The sequence below is a fragment of the Dipodomys merriami genome, unplaced genomic scaffold, assembly GCF_024711535.1.
Source record: "Dipodomys merriami isolate MVZ:Mamm:240054 unplaced genomic scaffold, mDipMer1.0.p SCAF_35, whole genome shotgun sequence".
NCBI lineage: Eukaryota > Metazoa > Chordata > Mammalia > Rodentia > Heteromyidae > Dipodomys > Dipodomys merriami.
The window spans coordinates 345718-370832 of record NW_027205048.1 but is presented as its reverse complement, the minus strand read 5'-3'; the positions used below and the strand labels follow the sequence as shown (position 1 = coordinate 370832).

The window sequence follows — 25115 nt, the reverse complement described above, 5'->3', positions numbered from 1 at the left end:
TCATTGTGAGTTACCTAGTGAGTCCCTGCCTCAAAAAATAAAACTCAAAATAAACAAGGAGGGGAGAATAGTATGATTCCCAAACGAGATGCTAATTATTAAGAAAATCTATTTTTTTTTACTAGCAATATTAAACTCACTTCAAAAGCTCAACAGGCCCTTTCATCAGAGGTTTTCTATGAGGGCTTGCTAATCATAGGTTGTCACACTCACAGTTTTTTATTAGTTCATTTGGGATGCCTAGGTGTTTGCATTTCTTTTGAGTCCTAGATGATGATTCTGCCTCCAGGCTAAAGCTGAGCTCTGCTACTCTAGACTACCTATCCAGAAATTCTTAGTTTTCTTGTATCTTTGATCAAATTTTTGTCACACAATTAGAAATATCCCTAGTGTATAGTTCTTTGTATTCTGCAAGGAACAACTTGTCTCACCAGTAGTATGGGATCAAGAATGGCGAATGATAACAAAGTGCCAAAAGAAGGAACCAAAGGATTCCACAGAGTGGGGTTTAGTTCTCAAGTCTTTGACAAAGAGAAACGGATTCCTCATTAGGCCAAATACAGTGGACAACAGTTCTACTTCCTTGCCATGTTACACATAAACTACTTTGGCTTCCTTCTTTAAACGAGGCATTTTAGCTCCCTTTCTTAACTCAAAGAAACATAATCAGCAATAGAATCAAAAACCCCCATCTTAAGAGAAAAAGCAAGTGAAAGCTTTGAAAATTCCAATAGGCACAATAAATATTCATTGCCATTATCATTAGGATTCTCATAGCTGAAATCGTCACAAATTTACCCAACTGCTTTCTTATCAAAGGCTTTGATTCAAAAAGTAGTTTTGACTTAAAAATTCCATTTTCAAAGTATATATTAACTGAAAACACAGGCTGAGTGTGCCTGTTTGTGTGTGTGTGTGTGTGTGTGTGTGTGTGTGTGTGTGTCTGTGTGTCTGTGTGTCTGTGTGTCTGTGTGTGTGGAGGGGTATTTGTGCATGTGATATCTTCCTACCGAGCTTTGGAGAAAGTGAGCAATTTCTACATAAATATAGATGGTTGCCTGGAAATTTGAATCTGTCTTTTCCCTTCCCTGAGGAAGTTACTCGTAACCAAAGAAATAAAATAAATGAATTCTCTAAGCCATTTCTCACTGTATGGATTTTCAGGGCAAAAATCAATTAAAATTTATTATTTCGGTTTTTCTTTCGCCTTTTACCTAGTCATGGGGATTTTTCATATGAGTGTATGCCTGAATTCCAAATTCATCTTCTTCTCAGACTCTATGAATCTAAGGTGCTGTTGATAGCTTTTAAGGAAAAGCAGTCCCATTCTAAATGTCTATATCACTAACATTACTCTGGTCACAAATGCACCTGTATTCCTGAATTGTTGTTTAACTTTTAGCACACAAATTAGCTAGACAACCTGAACAAATCACTTCCCTTAACAATTTAGTGTCCTTTTAATCAATGGCCTAATGCTTAAAAAGCTGGAATGCAGAGTGAAGCTCTAAGATGTCTTCTGAGACTTTCAATCCCTGTGTGTACCTCCAGATGTACAAAGTATTACCTGGTGACCTGGTATGCAAGGGTTTATCTATTACAGTCCTTTATCATTGCTCTGTGGGCATTTCTTTCACATAAAGGATGTTCAATAAATACAGTTCTGGATTAGTTAGTTGATAGAATTAATCTAACAAAACCATTCACTCTCCCCCCCCCAAATTGCAGAGAACATGGTTATGGGGGGTTACCCATTGAGATTTCAAAGGATCCAACCTCTGGAAGGGAAGGAGAGCAGCTGCTCTGTCTCTAGTCATCCTGGTCTGTGCTAGGATACTCAAGACAAATGTGATTTCCTGGGATGTTAAATATTATACTTTTACGAATGTACCATCCAGTCCTGAGCAAGCCTTTCTGGGAAGAAAGTGATTCATTTGAGGGATGTAGGTGGCTCAGGAAAATAAAAGACTTCATTAGAATTCCATCCACAGAGAGGGTTAGCCACTCATTAATTAAATGATTTCGAATGGGATCTGGGTATGTAATTGCTATAATTTAGATGGAAACAATGCCACACTAAATGTAATTAGAGAAGCAGGATCAAAAAAGATGTTTACCACTGTACAGGAGAAAAGCGCTGGGTCACCTGTTTCTCCTGAATAGGTATTTGCTTTTTGAAAAAACCTACTTGCCTCAACTTTTATGGATAGTTATGGAAGATAAATGGGATTCAAGAAGTGAGTGGATGAACATGATCTTTCAAAGAAGGAAAGCACAAGGAGTCATTATCAAGACATCACTAGAACTGTCAAAAAGGAAGAACAAGTAGTTCTTTGGGAGTTAGATTAGATACGGTCCACTTCAGACTTACTTCTGGTGGTACTTTTCATTGAGCTCAAGTAGGATCACGTCAGAAAGTTGCAAACGAGACTGCCCCATTTCCCTTCCTCCATGACTTGCCTGCATTGTGAACTCCTCCAACCACCAATTCCTATTTCTCTTTAAATCTGCCTTAAAAAAAACCATGATCAGAACAGAATAAGACCAAGCTTGACTGCATCAACTCCTGAACTTGGCTCTTTCTGTGACTGCCTCAACTCAATTATCCACCATCTGGCTAGAAACCTTCTGCATTAGTAGAGACTCAGACCTTAACTCTCTCTCTCTCTCTCTCTCTCTCTCTCTCTCTCTCTCTCTCTCTCTCTCTCTCTCTCTCTCTCTCTCTCTCTCTCTCTCTCTCTCTCTCTCTCTCTCTCTCTCTCTCTCTCTCTGTCTTTCAACCTCAACACTGATTCCCAATCGTTTTACTGCTCTTTCACCAATTATTCACCTTTACCAACTGCATTTGAAATTCCCTTCCATCCCCTGATAAGAATGGTAATAATAACAATAGTCACTGATCTTATTCCTTTCCACAGTTTTAATTTTTGTGGAGGAGACTCTCCAGGCACCTTTTATTCCTTCTTGAGTTATGATATGATCTATCAATAAATATCTCTACTTTTAGCTCAAACAGAATTCTATTTTGTGCTATTAACAGCATGGCTTCTTTGCTTTTCCTCTGATAGAGATAGCTTTCTACATTTCTTGTCTTATCCAGTGGTAATGGGCAGAATTGGGGAGAAAAGAGGAAAACTTTTCACATCTGAATATTTCAGTGGTTACTTTGATTTCTTTTTTAAGAAACAAAATTGCTCCTCAATGTTTGCAAATGAAAGAGATTTTTCTTTATTTTCCTTATCATCATTTTATTTTAAATATCTTGTTGATTTGCAATGTTCAAAGAAAAAAATGATATTAATTCTTTGAAAGTAGTTTAGACTTTGCATAAGTATCCCAGAGGAGATTCAACTTTATTAGATGTTTGCAAATAATAGGTATTCTCCATTTCTTGAATGGAGTGTTCAGTATAGGTCCTTTAAACTAAGGTGTTTTTTGTTGTTTTTTGTTTTGTTGGTCATGGAGTTTGAACTCTGGGCTTGGGAACTGTCCCTGAGCTCTTCAGCTCAAGGCAAGCACTCTATTATTTGAGCCATGGTGCCAATTCCAGTTTTCTGCTGGTTAATTGGAGATAAGAGTCTCACAGATTTTCTTGCTTGGGCTGATTTCAAGCCATGATCCTCAGATTTCAGCCTCCTGAGTAGTCAGGATTACAGGTATGAGCTAAATTAAGCCCAACTAAATTAAGTTTTTAACGAAGGTGGTTCATATCCAATTTTATGCTAACTTTTTTGACTCAAACTATTGGTTTCGAAGTGGAGTCTATGAATTACAATTTATCTATAACTGTAAATATTCCATGTAGCTTTGTATTTTTGCAAGTTCCTGTATTTTATAATCATACAGGCTTTAAAGTTATTCTGTCTTTTTGATGGATTCTATTTTAATCCACGTACTAGTTTTTCTGCTATATATTCTCTGTGATCTTTTATCTTCTCTTTTCTTTAAGAAAAATGTACTCTCCTCTAAACTTATGTAGCTTTATGTCTGTATTCTAGATATGACCCTTAGCATATTTAATATGAATCAAAGTTCATAGTATATGAGCATAAGTGTTTTATTCCCATTGACAGATTTTAAACTCTTGGAAGTTTAAGGTGCACCTTATACATCATAAGCACTTTTCATTCATTAATGTCTGAGAGGCAACAGAATGAAGTAGCTAAATACAGAAGCATTAAGGCAAGTCAAGATGTGAACTGTGGAGAATTCTTCACACCTATTAGACCTCAGCTTCCTCACATTCAAAAAGAGGATAGCATTAGCTAGCAGCACTCTGAAGTTAAAGTATATAGTAAACAGTATTTGTTGTAGGTATTTGTATAAATAAATTGATGCTTTCAAGCAATTAGCATTGTTAAACAGTAGTACATACTTATGATGAATTTATTTGTTGGCTGCCTGAGAATTTTGTGGCTATCTAGACTCTGTACACAGCAGACATTCACTGGATGTCAAATGGTAATAAATAAGAATGTCAAGCGAGGCCCCCGTGGCTCACGCCTGTAATCCTAGCTATTCAGGAGGCTGAGATCTGAGGAACTCAGTTCAAAGCTAGCCCGGGAAGGAAAGCCCGTGAGACTCTTATCTCCAATAAACCACTAGAAAACCAGAAGTGGCACTGTGGCTCAAGTGGTAGAGCACTCGCCTTGAGCTGAAGAGCTGAGGGACAGCGCCCAAGCCCAGAGTTCAAGCCCCACAACTGACAAAAAAAAAAAAAGAATGTCAGTATCAGGAAGAATGCTTACCACTCTGTATGAATAATATTTCATTTGCCATTCCCACTTAATGGGTGAGGAAACAAGGCTCAACAAAACTCAATAATTCCTTCCGATAAAATGATGCAGTGAAGCAAATGATGGAATCCGATGTCACAGCCGTGCATTGTGGTGACAGTCGCAGTCAGTGCAGTTGTCTGCACTGGTCTTCCAGCAAGGCTCAGACTCTTTTCTATGTGCTTGGTGTCTCATTAGCAATATTTGACCATACAGTTTAGCACGAAGTCCTTGGCCTGGGAGGGCCTCTTACCTTCCGCTCAGAATAGCCTGTTTTCTCAAAAGGCAGAAATGCTGTGACATACTTAAAATGGAATGCTCAGTTGGAGAAAGGGGGAAAAAAAGATGAAATCTGCAGAGAGGTTGTAACTAGAAAGTTCCAATGATGATCCTATTTGTCTCAAGATCTCAAGCATGTACTGTGTGAAGAATTAAGTACTTCTCCCTGAACTATAACTGTCTTAATGGCTTGGACTCCAGTTGGGGATCCTGAAGGCATTGGAAAGAACAAACAGGATCGTAAAGTGTGAGTGCTGAAAGGGTCATTTGGGGGGAAACTGGCCTAATTCCTTCATGTGCTAGCAGAACAAACTTAGGCCAGGATAAAAACAAGAATCCAAGTGGCACCCGAGCCTCCAGAAACTCCTTTTTTCCTTTTCATGGAAGATGTTTTCAGCTTGCAGTGACTGTGCCACCATGAGTATTTGCTTCCTTGAGGAATACAAATCAGAGAAGTGATCAGGACCAAGGCTGCTATGAACTAAGGTAGGCTTCAGTCAAGCCCTTCTTTCCGGATTGTACTCCATTTTCTCCAGGGCTCTTGTGTCTGAATGCATGCTCTGAATTTCTCAAACTCTGCCCACCACTCTGGGCCACAGCTGCATGCTATGGTTTCTTTGAAGACAGGGGGTCTGCTTGGGAAAGCTGACGTGCAGCCTTTCTCTGCACAGACTTCCTCTTAATTCTGTTGCATCATGAGAATCATGAGAATGACACAGACAATGACGGAATTCCGCTCTCGGGAGAAATAAAGTCTGCTTCCCCAGAAGCAGCTAAGCTGTTCTCTAAGAGTCTTTGAGGCAGGTAAATGTCAGAGTTGCTAGGGTGACAGAATTTAAATTTAGCTTTACAAGTAGCCAACATGGTGGAGGACAGGCATAGACCTTTAATTTTCAAGTAAAGAAACCTCTGTGGGTGCCAGGGAAGAATAGGAATCCTCTCATTGGTCTAAATTTTACCCCACATTTGCATATAGATAAATGTGCCAAACATCATCTGCTTTGCAGCACCCAAATCTGGCTACATGCAATGCAATTTCTCCCTATTGACACACTGGATTTATTTCTCATTCCTCTAAGTAAATAGTTAAACCTGCTGTGGATTCTGGTGAGTCACATACCATCTTCCCCCCACCTCCATCTACAACTCAGAATTAGCCATTGCTAGGAAACCACAAATCCCAACTCAATCCTTTTACCCAGCCTTGACTCCTTTCAGTGGCTGGATGTCATTAATTTGAGAGCAAATTATTAGAAACCTGGAAAACAGTTCTGAAACGCCTGCAGATTTATGATGAAGTCATTTCACAAAAGGTCACAAGCAACCCCGCTATAATTAAATCTTTCATTAATTTTTAAAATACACAATAACTTACAAATGCAGCATAAATTAACCAGATGACCTTGAAGGAATTATTTAGAGCACAGCTTCATCAGAAACTACTATCTAGCAATTTTCTGAATTTTTATTTTATGGGTAGGATTTGTCCATTTTCCATTATTATCTTTTATTGGCTTCCAGTGGGATGTTTATCTGAAATGGCAGAGTATTAAGTTACTCAGAACATTGGTTAGCACTGGGAAGTGGCAGTGGGTATGTAAGAGTTTTCTTTCCTCTAGATCACAACTCCAAAGGTGGAGTAAGTGTGTTTTGCACAAACAGAAGTGTAAGTGTAGCACCTGCTTTTATATTATCTGGGAGAAGATTTTTATGGGTGTGCTTGATGAATGCTTTTCCACTTGCTCATTAAAAAGAGAATGTATTCTCATTAGAAAAACACTTTAAAACTATAAAAAAATCTATAGATGAGAAAATAAAAGGCTGTGTCTGTCATGTCCCCTTCCATTCATTGACAGTATTTCTCATACTAGAAGGTAAGCAATAATCAGAAACCACAGCCAGCACTAGAATCTTGAGTGGTTAGAGATATCCTGAGACCTAACACAATATGTACATATCTATCTCTATCTGGGCCCTCCTTCCTTCTCTCTCTCCCTCTTTGTGTGTGTGAGAGAGAGACAGAGATACATCAAACCATCACCACAATGACAACATTTCAGAATAGCTATCATAAATACTAGAGCTTCTAGAAGTCTTAGATCAATGCCTACCTTATACTTGGCTACCAGTGCACACTGTCAAATTAAAAAGAAATAATTCGTGTTATGAAACAATAGCAAAATGTGTACTGCATTAAATAGTCCTATAAGAGCTTAGTTTTCAGTTCTCTGTGAAAAGCCCAGCTCCCCATGCCTCCTCTTGCTTCTTCCTCCCCTGGAAGCCTTCTTCCCTCTCTGCCTCCATGGAAGAAGCTACTGATGATGAATTTCAAATCAAAGCAGAAGGAACAGTGTTTTGGGAAGGAGACAGCCGTCAGCAAATAGTAGCTTCTGGTCTCCAGAAAAGCAGGCCATATCCGTGGCTACTGGTGTGTGTCCAGGCCTCCTGATTGTTTTCCCATTAGGGTGTAGATGGGATTAGTGGTAAAGGAGGTCAGCAGCTACAAGGGAAATTGCATTGAGCAAAAGTGAGACATGAACTAGATCTTAATAGAAACAGGCAGGGGATCAACAGCATGAATTCTGCAAGTGAAGTCTGCATTAGCTGCATGATACAATGACCAATGAGATGATGGGAAGAGGGAGCGATTCAAAGGCCTGTGATATGGGGAGATGAGGAAAGAAAAAAAGAATATGAAGAAAGAGTGTAAAGCTAATTAAAATGGAAGGAGCAAAGAAAGAAAAGCAATTTATAAAATGAAAGAAAAGAAATCCCTTTTGTGTCCAAACAACCCCAATTCTTTTCTCAAAACTAAGGCCTTTCAAATGAGTTTAAAAATTCAAAAGTTTGTTAAGAGCAAGAAGATTTTTATTGTAGTATTTAGGGTTCTTTCTTTTTTCTTTTTTCTGTTGTTGATTTATTCCATTCTGTCACTATTTATGATTTCTGTGCCCTTTGTCTTGTACGTAAGTTTATTTGGAGAGGGGAAGGGGAAGCCCAGAAATGGGACAAAGAGATTGCTCCATTTACAAAAGCAGACACTGTGATGAAAGAGAACCTACTAGATGAAACTGAGGGGAAGATGGGTGTATGTGGATGGGTTTAAACAGGAGAAAATATGTGGTTATCGGAAGAGCTCTAAAGGAAAGGCAGACAGTTTTCCCTGGATGTCACTGCCATGCATTTCATTTCACTTCTTTTGAGTCAAATCCCAGAGCAAAAAATACAAAGAACAAGAAAAGGTGGAAAAGCTAGCACCTGCCCTCACTTAATTTGTGTCCCTTCAGTAGCATACAGTTCACTGACTGCATCTCTGCTGAGCATCAATCACATAGACACACACACACACACACACACACACACACACACACACACACACACACACACACACACACACACACACACACCATTACATTCTGTGTGTTGAGGGATGGTGAAAAGATGTAGCTCAAGTCCTGCAGACTTAAGATAAACCTCTCACTCTAACTTCAAAGATGACCAATAAGCATAACAACCAGAAATGGGTACAAGAATTATTCATTATTTTTGGTGCATATTCACAGGGCACTATTGATGGCAATGCTTATTCCTCCAACCCAGACAAGGCTCTTCAGAGAACATTGCTAAGGAAACTTCTGTGTATTTAGCTAGAGGCATGTGCAAAGATACAGCAAATACTGTTTCTAATCATGTAAAACTAGATAGGTAAAACCTAAATAACACCTATTGGTAGGGGAATGGATAAATAAATTGGGTACACCTATATCTTGACAGAATATCGTGTAGTATTAGAAGTGCCTGGACCAAAAAGACAGGTCTTAACTTAAAAAAAAATTGGGTGAAAGAAGTATGTCAAAGAATTGTACATTTTTAAAATGCAAAACAGTACCTACAGATCAGTAATTAAAGTCTCAAAACTTATTCTAGAAAAATATATGGAAGAGAAATAAACATTACTGAGATTGATGGTGCTTTGGATGTCCTCTGTATTTCACTTAAAACTCTGTATACAAAAGGATAACATATATCATTTGCATTAGTTCAGATAGTATGTACAGGAGTACTTAGGTTATTCTTTGTGCTTTTCTATAACTTAAATGTGAAAATGAAGAAAATAAAATACTTATGGAATTACACAGAATCTACATCAAGGAATATCAAGTGCATCATTTTAGAGTTCACCATCAGCGGTCCACTCTCTCCATGTAGGCTCCACCTCCTGGTCATACCACTGTATTATGAGTCTATCAAGAGATTGCTCCATTGACAAAGGCAGAGACCTCATGGGCCAGTCACCTGTCAGTAGCACCTCCAGCTGGCAACCAAGCCTTCCACTTGGGGAGAGAACTTTATATCCAAACCATAACAAGAGTACAATGCTCAAATGGTATTTGTAGCATAGCATACACTTTAAGTCCAATTTGTAATCTTGTTCAAGGTCAACTTATAACTGAGAGACCAAATCTGATCTATTACCTGTTTTAGATGGCCCATAAACTAACAATTATCCTTAAATGTTCAGAGGAATGAAAGGGCAAATGAAGGATTCTACTTTATGTCATGTGAACATCATATGCAATTCAAAAATGTCCATCAATCATGTTTTACTGGAAGGCACAGACGCTTGTTGGTCTACATATTGTCCATGGCTATCTTCACCCTCTGGATTGGGGACAGAAATGGCTGGAATAGAAACCCTGTGGCCAGCAGAACATAAAAGGCTTTACTACGTATAAAAGTTTATTGACTCTTCCATTCATTAACCAAGAAGTTTGTTGTTGTTGTTGTTGTTGTTGTTGTTGTTTTCCCTGAAGATGGTAAATTTTTTTAATCATTAGACTTGGGAGAGACCTTACGAATCTCTAGTGCACCTTAAAGGAGGGTATTACACTTCATCCTCACATCCAGGAGGGGAGACAGGATTTCAGAAGATGGTTTAAAAAAGGAGCTGAAGTCACATAAATGTCTAGTAGCCAGCTTATGGGCTCTCCTTGGAGGCAGACCTCCAGAACCACAACCTCAGCCACTACCACCTGGTCCTGAGTCCACACAGCAATCAGTTAGCCAAAATAAGTCCCCTCCCCCTCCGGACACTGCTGGCCCCCAGTAAATCTCAGAAGTCCTTTGGCAGGCATGGGTTCAGTCATTGACTTCCTTGGCACCAACGAGAGTAGGTCTCTGAGGAGGCAGCAATCCCATGACAAGCTGAAGATTCCGAATAAATAGCCCGCCGGAGAGGCAATGACTTAGGAGTTCCACTGGATTTGCTGATTACTTGAATGACTTACTTTGGGCAAAGTAAAATCAGGCTCTTCCAGCAAACAACAGAAAATTGAAAAACAGATCAATGGAAGCGGCTCTGGTTCATTTCCAATGACTTTATCAGGCACAGTTACTAGAAGCTAAACAATGCATTTAAAGCTTAGAGCTGGGCTTCTGTGTCGTGCTAAAGCTGTCCATAAAAGTATGCTCCCCACTAAGCCTGTGGTCACAGTCCTTTAAGAAGAAAGATGGCATTTGTCGGTTTAAAAAGACACGTCTGCAGCTTTAGAATTTTCATAATTTCTTGGCAAAATTGTTATCTCTCCCTTTCACTTTGACTATTTGTTCTGGTGGCAACCAAATGAGTCAGAGATTTATGCCAATTAGAATTGGATGCGCGTATGTGTGTGTGTATGTGTACAAACATACATGTATGCCGATACTGAGGCTTAAATTTAGGACATGGGCATTATTCCTTAGCTTTTTCACTCAAGGCTAGCCTGGCACTCTTCCATTTAAGTGATTGCTTCACTTCTGGCTTTTTGATGGTTCATTGGAGTTACGAGTCTCATGGACTTCCCTGCCTGGGCTAGCTTTGAACCATAGCCCTCGGATCTCAGCCTCCTGAGTAGTAGGATTACAGGAGTGCCAATGCCTGGCTAGAATTGGATTTATAAAGGGAGTCAGCAGAATAGTAGGATCCAAGAATTTGTTGGAGGCAAATGTAGCTTTTCCCACCTCTGAGTCTCTTTTCTACAGGCCACGCACATTCCTACCATTTCCTGCTTGCTCACACTCTGCACATATGAGGCAACTTCTCTCTCTCTCCCCTCCCCTCTGTAGAGCCAGGAAGTCTTTGTCGCTACTCTGCTTCTAATCACTTCTTTGATATCCATTGAAAATAACAATTTGCTCCCTATCTTATCATTTAATTGTTCTCTATTCTTCCAAGTCTTTATCATAGTTTTCAAACAAATTGCGAATTAAAATTCAGACATGGGTCAGTTTAGACATTGGAATAGGGTCCCCACATGGGGTGGTCATCAATACTTGATGACTAATTAACATCCTTTCATGAGTTACTGGCTCCTTATTGAGCCATCTTAAGAGAATGTGCATACCTCTCTTCAATTTTGCCTCCTATTCTTTGCTGGTACTTACCTCTTTCAGAACACATGGGCTGAGCTTTGCATTTCTCTGAGTTTCAGTGTCTTTGTCTGCTCAAGGATGCTAATCCTGTCTGCCTCCCTAAGTTGCTGGGACACTTCAGTGAGAGCAATGTGCATGTGGTAAATGGCACAAGGATGGTGCTGAGTACATAGAATCTGTCTGCACAGGCTTGGCTAGATCTCCACAGAACAGACTGACGTCTCTTTAGGTGTTCCGGTTGCTCACACATTACTTTCTTGAAGAAAAGCTGAACTTCTATGATTTTTTTTTTCTGGGCGACTTCCTGGTTCTCTCTGACTATGATAAAAAAAAAAATCAATGAAATCACAGCCAATTGGTTCAAACATTTCCGCTCAAGAAGGAACTGCAGGATGCAGAAAAGAGGTTTTCCATCCGATTCTACACTGAAGCCAATCCCTCCCCACAAATTTTTCCCTTAAAGTTCTATTTTGGGGGCAAACAACCTTTTATGAAATAGTACACCCAAAGAGCCCACGTTTGTAAGAGCCACAGACATCTCATGGGCTAAAATGCTGCACAATAGGCCTTTTGGCTTGTCAATCATTCAGCCCTGTTCTTGGGCTTAAGTAATAAGAACAGTCACATTTCATTGTGAATTAGTCTAGACTAGATGGCCCTTATCAAGGTTACCAGGGAGACATTGAAATACTCACGTTTGAAAAGAGAATAGAAAAAAAAGAGCAATAAAAGCAAGCAAAACTTAGGCCTCAGAGCTGGGGACTGTCTCCCCCACGTGTGTTCCCCTGTAGAGCTACAGGGAAACACTGGACAGCTTCTTGTGCAAGGAAAAGAAAATGAGAAATCATTCCTAGACAGCCCTCGTTCTCCAACTGCTTGTCAGAGCCCACCCCTTATTCAGCACCTGTACTTCATAACCCCCACAAACACACTTATTTGCAGAGCTAGCACCTGCTGATTCTTACCCAACCCTGGACCCCTGTAATTTGTAATTACTGGATTCTGAGTATAGCTGTTTGAAATCTCTAAGGGGGGGGGTCTATAATCAATGCCCTGTGATGCTGGAGGCATGGGCCAGGACAGTCATAGCAGTCATGACACAGGCTGGATTCTTGGGACTCAATCAATTCGTCATTCACTTATTCATCCATTTAATAATGCATTCATCCAATACATGTACACCACTAAGATCTCTGTGTTAGCACAAGCCTGGTGCATGTCACTCAACAGACATGATACACAGAGATCCTTCCTTGTGGGTAATTAAACAAGTGGGTGTGTGTGTGCAATCAAGCACATGTGTGTATCTGTGTCAGGATAAGTGAAGGTGGAGAGGGGGGCCAGAATTGCCATTTTGGTTCATTTCTGGTCCTTAAGGTATTGCAAAGGAAAAATAACATATGAAACACTGCTTGATCCAGGGGCCAAATAAATATTAGCTGGGAAAACTGACACTGAAGCTGAGACCTAAAAGATACTTAGAAGTCCAGTTCTTCAGTAAGGAGGGGAGGTACATTCTAGCACAAAAACAGAAAGCCTGGGACCAGAAAGACCCACTGCATCAGAGAAGGGTGGTTACATCTTGTTGGCCAAAGGCGTGGTCCTTGAGAGGTGGTCACCATAGATTCTTACAGGCAGCCAATGTGTTTGGACTCCCTCCTATAAGCAATGATGTCCATCCATGTTTCAAGAAGAGGTGTGATTCCATTAGTTCTTCAACGTAAATATATCCTTCAGAGTGTAAGTGTCATGGTCTATAGCCCTTCACCTCTTCTAAGCACCGAGCCATGCTATTTTGTGATTGTTGGCTTTGTGTCCTTTATTTGCCTTAAAATAATGTATCCACTCATTCCACAAATGATTACTGCCTTCCTACTGTGTGTCTGCCCACCTCCTCCATCTAGGTTGTTTATATTAGTAAATTAAGCTGTCAAAATATGCTTTCTTAGAAGTTATACCTACATGCTGCCTATTAACTTGGTTTTATGATGATGATGACTTGCTCTTTCAATTTAGCAGAATCCTATTATGTTTATGTAGTCTTCTTTCATCTGGCTATTTCTAGGGTTTCTAGATGGTTAGCAGGGTCTCCACTTATTGCTACCAGTTTTCCCTCCAAATTCCTTAAAGGGAAAAAATTAGCCAGATGCCAATGACTTGCCCCTGTAATCCAAATTACCCAGGAGGCCTGAGATCTGATGGTAACAGTTCCATGCCAGCCTGGGCAGACAACTTCAAGAGACCTTTGTTCCAATTAACCTCCAAAAACCCAGAAGTGGAAACATGAATCAAGTGATAAAACATCAGCTTTGAGTAAAAAAGCCAAGTGATAACAGGACACCCTGAGTTCAAACTCCGGTAATAGCACACACACACACACACACACACACACACACACACACACACACACATAAGCACACACACTCTTACACATACACACAAATACAAGCATACACAGACATACACACAAGTACACAAGCACACACACATACGCACATATACACACATGCACACACATACACATATACACAAATTACACTTACCATTTAATACTTTGTGAGTCCGTAGGCTCTCACACATATTAGAAGCTCATGAAATACTATTAAATATATGAGTTCTCCCAAAGAGACCAGATAAGGCAGTAAGACTTTACCGTAGCCATTTTTTCCTCTGCTGAACACAGGGTCAAGGTTAACAGCGAGTTCACAGAATTTAAATGGTCTACATCGTCAGCTAAGTTGTTTGACAGCATGGCTAAGAATTCTTGTCTCCAAATGAAAATGAACTCTGTTCTATAAGTTTCTAGGGACTATGCATATGTATGTATGTGTAGAAGTCCGGCATCAGTCCTTTCCACTGTCATTCCACAAAGGAAAACCCAAGCTGATATTCTTCCTGCTGTTTGAACAGCCCTCACAAACATTGCAATGTTTCACACAGGAGAAACTGATTTCACAGACATTAAAAAGAAGTCTCCTAAATTGTCTGTGTTTGTTTTGATGAATGTTTCCAAGATGTTTTAATTTCATGAAAAGACAAATCACTCTCTCTCTCTGCAAAAGATTTCCCACATATTTATGCTCTATTCTATCTTGATAATCAAGACAGAAGAAGTTTAGAAGCCTTACCAAGCTCTCCTAAGTCCTAGATGAGAGGAGAGGAAAACTGAATGCTATCTCATCTCTTCAGTAAATGGTTTGGCCTCAGGGTCAATCTCCTTCGCAGCCACGTGACTAGCTAGACTCCATATGAAGCTGAGAGAAAAAATTACTGCCATTTAAGATGAAATGAAGACAGAATTTAAACTGTAGCCTTCAAGTTGCTGGGGAAAACCGGAACATGGAGAGATCGGTATTGTTCAAAGCAATAGGGAGATGCAATGATCAAATAGGTCGTACATAAGACAATACAGGGCCAATTATGAGATCAGGGAAAAACAAAATCGAAGGAGGACTGGTAAATCTCTGTAGTTCAGAAACATGGACTGGGTGACTTTGTGGCCATTTCTCAAGATTCTAGGGTCATGTCAGATGTAGATGGAGTTGAATAGGATAATTGAATGGGATAATGAATGGCTTGAATTTTTCAAAGAGGTTTTTTAACCAACTTCTTGAATACATGTATTTTTTACCATATAGAATGTAGGATGTGATACTTAAACTCTCTCATGGACAAAGCAGAAAAAGTCCTAGAAAAGTTGAAGAAGCTTTACCTCTTATGTGTACAAAGTAAGTGAAGGGTAGGAAATAATTTGAGAAAGTCAGGAAACATTGATAGAGAGACAGGCAGGGGTCAAGAACAAGATACAGGTCCTCAGTGACCTACTTCCTCCAAATAGGTCCTACCTCCTAAAGTTTCCAGCACCTTCCAAAATAGCTCCTCAAGATGAGGATCAAGTAGCCTTTAGGGTATGCAATTCATATCCAATACACAACATTATATAATTCCTGCAGGCATGGGACCTTCCTTTGCAGTGTTTCAGCTAAATTTCCTGAGGGAAAGCTGTTCAGAATGTTCACATTTTAGTAGGAAGCAGGAGATTCAGTTTCACACATAATGCAATGGAAGTCCAACGAGGAGGCCACCAGAGAAACATTTCCCAGCCACAGGATTGCAAACGTCCCTACCTCCAGTCTGGATGACTGAGCCCTGAAGTCAGGCTTTAGTCCATCTCTTTCATTTGATTTTCCTCATTTCCTACACCTCTCCATTGTGTCCCTCCCATCTGAGGTCCTTCTCAGAAACCACAGAGGAGTGGTCAGTCAATCTCCTGGATGTGAGAATGAATGGGAGGATTGGAGTGGCAAAGTAGTGCAATCTGAATCTAGACTAAAACTTTGGAACATCAGGGCTGTAGTTCAATATTTTTAAGGCAGACTATAGAAACTAGTAATTTGCATCTAAGTTCAATCTCTCCTCAAATCCATCAGTATCAGATCTAGACTGATTCTAAGTGTAAAGAAGAAATCTTTTTTGAAAAAAGAAATACGGAAAGCATGCAAGTTTGAAGAGCAATACCCAATACAGTAAGAAGACCACCCATCTCTTAAACAAGCATAAACACACGCTCTGAGCTCTTCTGTCTGTTGTAGTTTGAATGTGAAATGTTCCCCCAAAGGATTATGTGTTATAGGCTTGATCCTCAGTTTTGTGCTAATGGACATGGTAGACTCTTAAAGGGGTGGAGTCTATTGGAAGGAAATTACATCACTGGGGGCATTAAGTCAGAAGTTATTGAGGTACCCCGCCTCTTCCTGTTACTCTTTGCTCCTTGACTGGTCATGGTGATGACAGCTTCATCTGCCCCAGATCTAGCTATGATACACAGACTAACCACAGGCCTCCAGAGTGAGAGAGCCAATCTGCCATGGACTACATCAGCTAAAAATGTCAACCAAAACAACTCTTTTCTCTATTTGAGCCAATTATTCCGTAGTGATGGAAAATGTAGGTGTCACAATTCCACAAAGTGAACAAGTGGCTTTGATTTTATTAGCTAGCCTTTCAGCATTCTATCCAGTGTTGAGTTAAGGTGCAAAGTATTTCAATCAACTGGGACAGAGGAAGCAGTGGCAGAGATGGTTTGGTGAAGTGGTGTCGTAACCAACCCACCACATACAAACACATAGGTAAGTATAACAAGAAGCCATCAAATTCTAAGGAATTATAATTTGATAGCTTCTTAGAAAGCAGAAGCATATTATTATTATTACTATAAATAATACTATCAACAATAGTACTTACAAATAGTACTTCAGAGTTTATTATAGCTTTCAAATATATATCCCAATCATCTATCCTATTGAAAGAAGTACAGAAAATTTTCACAGCAAATTAATGTGAAGCAGAACAGCAACAATTGCATGGTGTGTGTGCATGTGTGTGTGTGTGTGTATGTGGTGTATATGTGTGCACATGGCATATGCCTGACAATGTATGAGAAACAGACTCTGGAAATTTCCCTTAAAGCAAACACTAATTTCAGTATATTGGCTCTTCTAATCCCTCTGTTCCTGACAAATGCCTCTCATTGTTTTGGCAAGGGAGCAAACGCATCTAATAATTTTCTGTCTGATTGAATTTGGGATAAACAGGAATGTGTTCTACTATTTAAAAACCCATCAAGACCTCCGTGTCCAATGAGCTTTTCAAATTGGTTGGATGTGAACGTAAGTATTCCTATTTTCTTGACTAGGAAACTTTGGCCAAGACGTGAAGATATTTTGCTGTAGGCTTCCCCAGGGAAAGTCTCAGAAGGCCTCAGAGGAAGTAGAATTGAGATCTCTGGTCCCTTTTTATGACAGTAATAGATGTACTCACGTCATGATGTGGGTCTCTACACCCGCTTCCACCAGAGCGCCATCTACGAAGAGAGGATGCACAGTGAAGCCATACTTCTCCCAGGAATGGCCCTCATCAAAACTCACCCTGGGGTAGGGAAAACACAGGGAAGAGACAGCTGAAAATAAAGCCACAGTTTCGGGCGACCACTTTTCAGGTTGTTAAATTCTCCTCTGTATCTCACTCTGACAGTTTGAATTATCAACAGGTATTAATTTTCCACCTCTCCCTATATTATTATGAGATTTTGATCAAAACTGCATTTCCCAGTCCAGGCAAAGATAACACAGGAACCAAAGAAATATTTCAACATATTAGAATTTTTTTAAGATTTTTTTTAACCCAGCAGTAGGGCTTAGTGGCTGGAATGTCACATTTCAAGTCCCAGAAAGAAACCTGAGGTTCCACTTACAGCACAATCAATTCAGCCCTTGGAATTTCTGACACAGATAAATTGAGTAGTGCCAGGTGTACCCTATGGGAAAGGGAGAGTATGTCTTTGAGATCAAACTTTTTTAAAAAAGCAATTTCCTATTTGTTCAGAATGGATATTGAGATTACCCTCCCACCTCCCCCACCCCATGCCACTTTAAGAGGATTGTCTACTGAGTGTCTGAGATATCAGAGATAGCTGAGATGCCCTAAGCCATCACTTTGACTTGTTGCCCAACAGTAAGAGAAATTTCTGGATGCAGCTAGAACCTTCATCCCCTTAAAGGATATGGCTCAAACACTACCTCCTCTGAGAAGTTTTTTTTGGGGGGGCACCCTCTTTTCCAAGCTAGCTTTGGGAACTTTTCCATTATTTTGTTAGAGACAATGAAGAAAAGTCAGGCTCAAGTGGGTATAATGCTAGGTACACAGGAAGTTGAGATATGAGGATCATAGGTAAAACTAGCCCCTTACCATGGTTTCCCTTATTTGCAATAACTAGTATATGTCTGAGACAAGCAGAAATGGTCAGATAAGTTGATGTTAGGCGAAATGAGCCCCAAGATAAGGACTCAAATGGTTTTTCTTTCTTGCTATTGTTTCTAACATATTTATAAGATGATTTTTTGTTGCTTTGTATGTCCCTCCCCCAAGCTATAACCCCTGTTTTCACTGTATTTGATGTTGGTATAATTTGGAGAGGGGAAGGGATAAAACAAATTTTTTAAACAGGGATACAGGTGGACCCATTGCAATAATGAGATGCACAAGATGCTATGTCGAAAAACTAACTTTACAATTTAGGCAGGGAGGGGGGAGAATGGAGTATATTTGAGGAGGTGGGAGGGAAGGGATAGTAGGGGAAAAACAAAGGAGAAGACAACAATGCTGGATAAGAAATGTACTCATTACCTTGCTCATGTAACTGTAACACCTCCTCTGTACAGTATTCTAATAATAAAAACTTATTTAAAAAAAGAAAACAAAAACCCCAAATCTTGTCTCACTCTTAGTTCTTCTCTAGATCCATAATGTAAGGCATGAAATCTTTCTTAGATCTTCCTACAACATATAGTATTTTTCCATATAGCTGTGATTTACTGTGTGATCTCTCAAACTCACTTGAATCTCTTGACTCAGTAGTATAAGCTCTTGAAGATCAGGGAGCAAGTATGTCTTATTCTTTGAATAAACCCCAATATGATATATGAATCTTGTTACAATGTTTCTTCCTTTCTATTAACAGAAAATTTTGTCTAAGCTACTTTGTGTATGTGTGTGTGTGTGTGTGTGTGTGTGTCTGTGTGTGTGTGTGTCTGTGTCTGTCTGTGTGAGCGTGCGCACATGTGTATTGGTGCTGAGACTTAAACTCAGGGCTTAGGTGGTGACCCTGAGCTCTTTTGTTCAAGGCTAGTGCTGTTCCACTTGAGTCTCAGTTCTGCTTCAAGTAGTAATTATTGGAGATCAGAGTCTCATAGGCTTTCCTACCAGGGCTGACTTCAAACCTCAGTCCTCAGATATTAGCCTCCTGAGCAGCTAGGATTAAAGGAGTGAGCCCCTGGTCCCTCACTGAAACTGTGAGCTTTCTGAGATCAAGGCCAGACCACTCATTTTTATATTCTTAATGTTCAACAGAACACTGAGAATACACTTGATAACAAACAAACGGTAAATGAGTAAGTGAATGAAACAAGAAACGAATAACTTTTTTAATCCATCCAATCATTTCTCCAAGTATAATTTATACTGTCCTCTATACATGGCATGTGGGATCTAATTTTCCCTTAATAGCTAACTTTCATGTTCCATTACTCACTTCTTTGACTCTTGATTTCTTGGGTTTTCTCTGTCTTATTCTGTTTCCCAATATATAGATTAAAAGCAATACAAAAATCAAAGCCTTGACCAAGCAAAATTAACCAGTCTGTCAGAAAACTAGTTTTAATAATAGACCTAGACCAAGGTCCAGAAATGAAAAGCAGTCATAAAAGATTTTAAGGGTGTTTCATTGAAGAATGAGTTGGAATGTTGATAGGTATCACACTGAATTTGTAGATCGCCTTTGGCAGTATTGCCATTTTCACAATGTTAATCCTCCCAATCCAGGAGCATGGGAGGTTTTTCCACTTGCTTAGTTCTCCTTTAATTTCCTTTTTCAGGTTTTTAAAGTTTTCATCATAGAGGTCCTTTACTTCTTTTGTTAAGTTAAATCCTAAGTATTTTATTTTTTGTGGGCTATTACAAAAGGGGTTTCTTTCCTAATTTCAGCTGTGCTCTTCTCATTATTGGCAAACAGGAAAGACATTGATTTCTGAGGGTTAAGCCTACATGGCTGGGCACCAATGGTTAATGCCTGTAATCCTAGCTACTCAGAAGGCTGAGATATGAGGATCACAGTTTAAAGCCAGCCTGGGCAGGAAAGTCTCTGGGACTAGTATCTCCAATTAACCATCAGAAAACCAGATGTGGCACTGTGGCTCAAATGGTAGAGCACTAGCCTTGAGCTGAAGGACTCAGGGACAGCGCCCAGGCTCAGAGTTCAAGACTAAGACAAAAAAAAAGCCTAAATGATCAGCATCTATCTTCAATTTTAAAGGCATGGTCATTTCATCCTTTAAAGACCTAAGGTACAAAAGAATAAGAAGTAGGAAGAGGAGGAGGAGGAGGAAGAAAAGGAGGAGGAAGAAGAGGAGGAGGGGGAGGAGGAAAAGGAGGAGGGAGAGGAGGAGGAGGAGGAGGGGGAGGAGGAAGAGGAAAAGAGGGAGAGGAGGATAAGGAGGATAAAGAGGAGGAAAAGGAGGAAGTGGAGGAAGAGGAGGAAGAGGAGGAGACGGAGGACGAGGAGGGAAGGAAGGAAGGAAGGAAGGAAGGAAGGAAGGAAGGAAGGAAGGAAGGAAAGAAAGAAAGAAAGAAAGAAAGAAAGAAAGAAAGAAAGAAAGAAAGAAAGAAAGAAAGAAAGAAAGAAAGAAAGAAAGAAAAAGAGAGAGAGGGAGGAAGGAAGGAAGGAAGGAAGGAAAGGAAAGGAAAGGAAAGGAAAGGAAAGGAAAGGAAAGGAAAGGAAAGGAAAGGAAAGGAAAGGAAAGGAAAGGAAAGGAAAGGAAAGGAAAGGAAAGGCCATTGTCAGATTGTCAGGCAAGGACTTTACTTCTCTTGTCCTAAACCTCATTGATGCCTAAAACATTCATAGTTCTTTCAGAGTACATCACGACTACTAGCCAGTTCTATCTTGTAAGTCCAAGGCATAAGGAAGTATTTGTTTAGGGTTTGGGTATGGGTTCTGTTTTATTTTAGGGTGACTTTGGACAGACTGGTTATTGTGTTTATAGACAGAAGTCAAGATTGAATTCAAAGCCTCTTTCTTTGTCTCATTCAGAATTTCCTTCCTGATAAAGGTTCATTGTTATCATTAACAGAGCAAACTTCAGTGAGTGGTAGCTACATCCCACCAGAAGAAGAGCTTCATCCCATGGTGGTTATTACAAGACAGCCACCTTTAGTTCATATAAGGAGGAGAAGACACCCTGGAGCAGACAATCAGGGTCCACTACAGCCTTCTATTTTTATAATTTAATCTAATTTAATTTAATTTTTTTGTAAAGGTGATATACATAGGGGTTACAGTTATGTAAGTAAAGTGATGAATCCATTTCTTTTCCAGTAGTGTTACCCCCCACTCCTTCCTCATAGGTAATCAGCCTGCTTGTATCAAGATAGAGGATCCAAGGCAAAGCTAAACCCAACGTAGAATACTAAAGGCCTGATATATGAAATAAACCCTATGGAAGGAGCAGACACACAAGCCAGAACGAAACCTGGAATTGGAACAGAGAATTAATTAATTCACACAATTGAAATGTGAGGATGATATATACAAGCACAAGCAAATGGACATGTCTCCAGATGAGTAGCGATGAGTTTGGTCAACGAGTCACCAGAAGACCAGGACTGTGTCACAGGTCTTGCTCTGAGATCAGAGCAACTGTCTCAGTTGAGACAGTTAATAACAAAACTAAACAAAATTCCCTCAAAGAAATCCTATACATGCAATAGAAATTTGTTGTTAGAAATTTGGGTCTGGATGACCTGTCATTTATAATGACTAAGACCTTAAAACTTTTTGGAGATAACTATATTAATATCACCAAGGGATCCACATTCTTCTTCTAGGCCAATACTCAATTAATATCCAAGACAAAGGAAGTAAGATTCCTTATTAAGGCTATCGTGAAATTGAAATCAGTAGGATCGCCAATGTCTGTAGCTGATAGGGTTGTAGTTTCACTTCTAAGGATACCTCAGAGAGCAAAAAAAGGGTAGTAAGGCTGCAATGGAACTTATAATCTGATGAGAGTAGAGAATATACCATGAAACTGCTACAAAAATAAGTTAGAAATAAGAATCGTAATGACAAAGTGATTTGCTAGTGACCAAAAAGCTATAGTAATAATTTAAGAAGGTTCTCTCAGAAGAGGTGGCATTTAACTGAGGTAGGAATGATAGTAAGGACCTAGCAATGCAGAGATCTGAGGGAAAACTACTACAGAGGGAAAGAGCTGCTGTGAAATGAATCTGCTCTATGGGAAGAAGAGAGAGGAGGCCATGACTCTGTCTTAGGGAAAAGGAAACAAAACAAAACAAGCCAAACAGAAAATAAAGCCGAAGCCAGATCATAAAGGATTTTTTTCTCCTGTTGAAATAAAGTAAATGTGATTTCTTTAAACAACTTTTACTTCCCTGTGGTGAATGATGGTCAGGATTTAACGTGGATACAAGGAGATGAGTTGGGAAGGCAGACACAAACATGGTAATTAATTATGAAAGACCAAGTAAGAGATCAGACTTGGATAAAGGTTATAGTAGTGGAGTAAGGAAGGAATGAAGTAATTTATATATACTTTCAGAAGAGAAATGAATAAGCTTTAGCGATGAAATGCATATAGTGTGCATTGGCAAAAGAAAAAGTAAGGAAAATATATGGGAGAGCAGTTAAGCAGCTGAGAGGGAAATGGAAAACTGCAAGAAAAGCAGGTTTTGCTTTATCTGTTTCTGCCTGGGTTCATGGCAGGATTTCTGCACTGTCCATTTTGATGTTGTCAAGAAGACTTTGGGATTGATGGATGAAGATTTCTGATCACAATTGAGGATATGGATTTAAGTCTCTTATAAAGTAGGACCATCTTAAACATAAATCTTAGTTGAAAAGAAATGAAAAAATAAGCTGTATACTTGATGAAAAGAGAAGACTAATGAAATGATAAATTCCACTGAGAAAGAACTGGAAGCTGTCAATCATTGTTTTCTAAGATGGTATGATCATGACAACTAATCAAGCCATTACAAATCTAGTACATACTCATGGATTACATGCATAAGAAAGGAAATTGCCATTCCATCAGAGCCGAAATACTATGTTCTATTTCAATCATTTGAAAAAATATTACACTGATAATCAGTGTGATTTAAGGTAAAACAACAATTGGTCTAGAAATGGGTTATATGAATTATAGACAGCTTTTTTGGAAAAAGAAGATGAAGAGCAGAATCACATTAGCTTGTAACTGTTTTTCTAAATTAGGTTGTTCCTGCATAATAAAAAGTCATACTATTTGCTTACTACTGAAAAGATGTAAACAAATGAAATTAAAGGTAGTACAATTATATACGTATATATATGAAACTATCAATTTTAAAATATACAAATAAAGGAATAATGCTTTCTATTTTTTGTGACTCTTCTAAAGAGAATAGTCAAATATTTCCACACAAGGATGTACTGCCAAGGATTATCTTCTGTTCAGAAGAACAGAACAAGCCCCTATACTAGCCACCTGATAAATAGCATGTATTTAACAGACATACAACATAAAAGAACAAATGAATAGAATCTGCTTATGTTGCATGTTTAATCATTCTCCAGAATGTAGAAAAGATAGACAAAGAAATGTTTTGAGGACCTTTCCATCTACACCAGCCTAAAATCCTATGTAATTCTAGAGCAGATTACTCTGTGTTAGATCTGTTGGTAGAATAAAAGTCAATAGGCATAAACTATACATGGATGATCACTGTGGACCAACAATGATGATTAAGCCCTCATACATGAGCAGAAATCACTGTCTTGAGTATTTGCCAGGTGATGCTTTGTTTGTGACCTTTTGAGATGTGACAAAATTATTTATTATAGCAGATTTCATGACCTCTAGGACTCTTTTGTGTTCCAAGAGTTTGTAAATTCCTAAGATTCACATGAGAGAAACTAAAATGAACAGAATACTGGAAGAACCACTGAAGTCCTTCTCACAGTACAAAAGCACAAAAGTAGTTATAATGGTCTTTTAGACCAATGTGTCTTTCTCTATCCCCTTTTATTTTAATCCACATGCATGAGATGGTGGCATATTACCTCTTGGAAATTCTTCAGCGTACCACATGCTCATTTCCCGTCTCAGAGATAAGCATTGGTCAGATTTGTTTTCATGGGGATATTTTCCTTCCTGAACAAAACAAAATGCTAGTGCCCACAGCCATTTATAGATGAACACAGGAACACAAAAGGCCAGGTGATATTTTTCTTTTTGTTTCCAAGAATATCCGATTGAAAGGGAGACAAGAGCAGCTTGTCAGGGCTATGTGCACAGTCACATCCCAGTACCCGATGACCCCTCCCCCCCCCCATTAGCTACCCTGTCTATTGTGAGTTTTCATTAAAGTACTGTATTTGGTGGGGCTCTACTATCCAGGTCCCTCTAATGCTTCAAACATACAAAAGTAACCCTGGATGAAAGAGCTTACCTGCAATAGCACTTAGGTTCTAATCTTTATGTATCTAAATGTACCTGGTCACAAATGGATAGGTTCATTTGTATGCTGTTTTGTTTTCATGCCTATCTAGCTACCTATTATTTCAATTTGTAGCAAACAGCATGCCTTGTTAGACTAGCTAAAGTTTCCCTAGCTTTTCAATTATGACTCCTATTTTCTCTGAAAAGCAATGTATCTGTTATTTAAGTCTGAGATCCATTATACCCTTGGTGAGAGACTAAGTAAGCTAGTGTCCTTTTCCCATGCATTAAGATGTGTGTGTAAATAAAATAAAGTCAGTCTGAGATCTATAGCAGAAAGTAACAGTGAACAGATTATTTAACCTTTCTTTCTTTAGAGATCAGCTATTTGTTTGCCTTGAAGTTTGTGACTTAATTAGAAGCCACCAGTGATGAAAACACTCTGAGTTTCAGAAGCTTGCATTTCATAAGCAGAAGACAAAATCAGTCAACCATTTCATAAGAAAACGTTGATGATAATGGCGTGGTCAAGCCCTTACAAAACACTCACTTAGCTTCTAAAAGAGAAACACAAAGGACAATCTTGAATGAATTG

The 25115-nt window shown here is 39.2% G+C and overlaps 1 protein-coding gene across 1 annotated transcript in view; it reads right to left on the bottom strand.

Annotated features, from left to right (window-relative positions):
* Sorcs3 (sortilin related VPS10 domain containing receptor 3) overlaps positions 1 to 25115 on the bottom strand; it is a 415789-nt gene that overhangs the window by 58978 nt on the left and 331696 nt on the right. The window contains exon 14 of the mRNA XM_069987921.1: positions 17286 to 17393. Within this exon, the coding sequence (XP_069844022.1) occupies positions 17286 to 17393 (108 nt within the window). The remainder of the gene's footprint in view (positions 1 to 17285; positions 17394 to 25115) is intronic.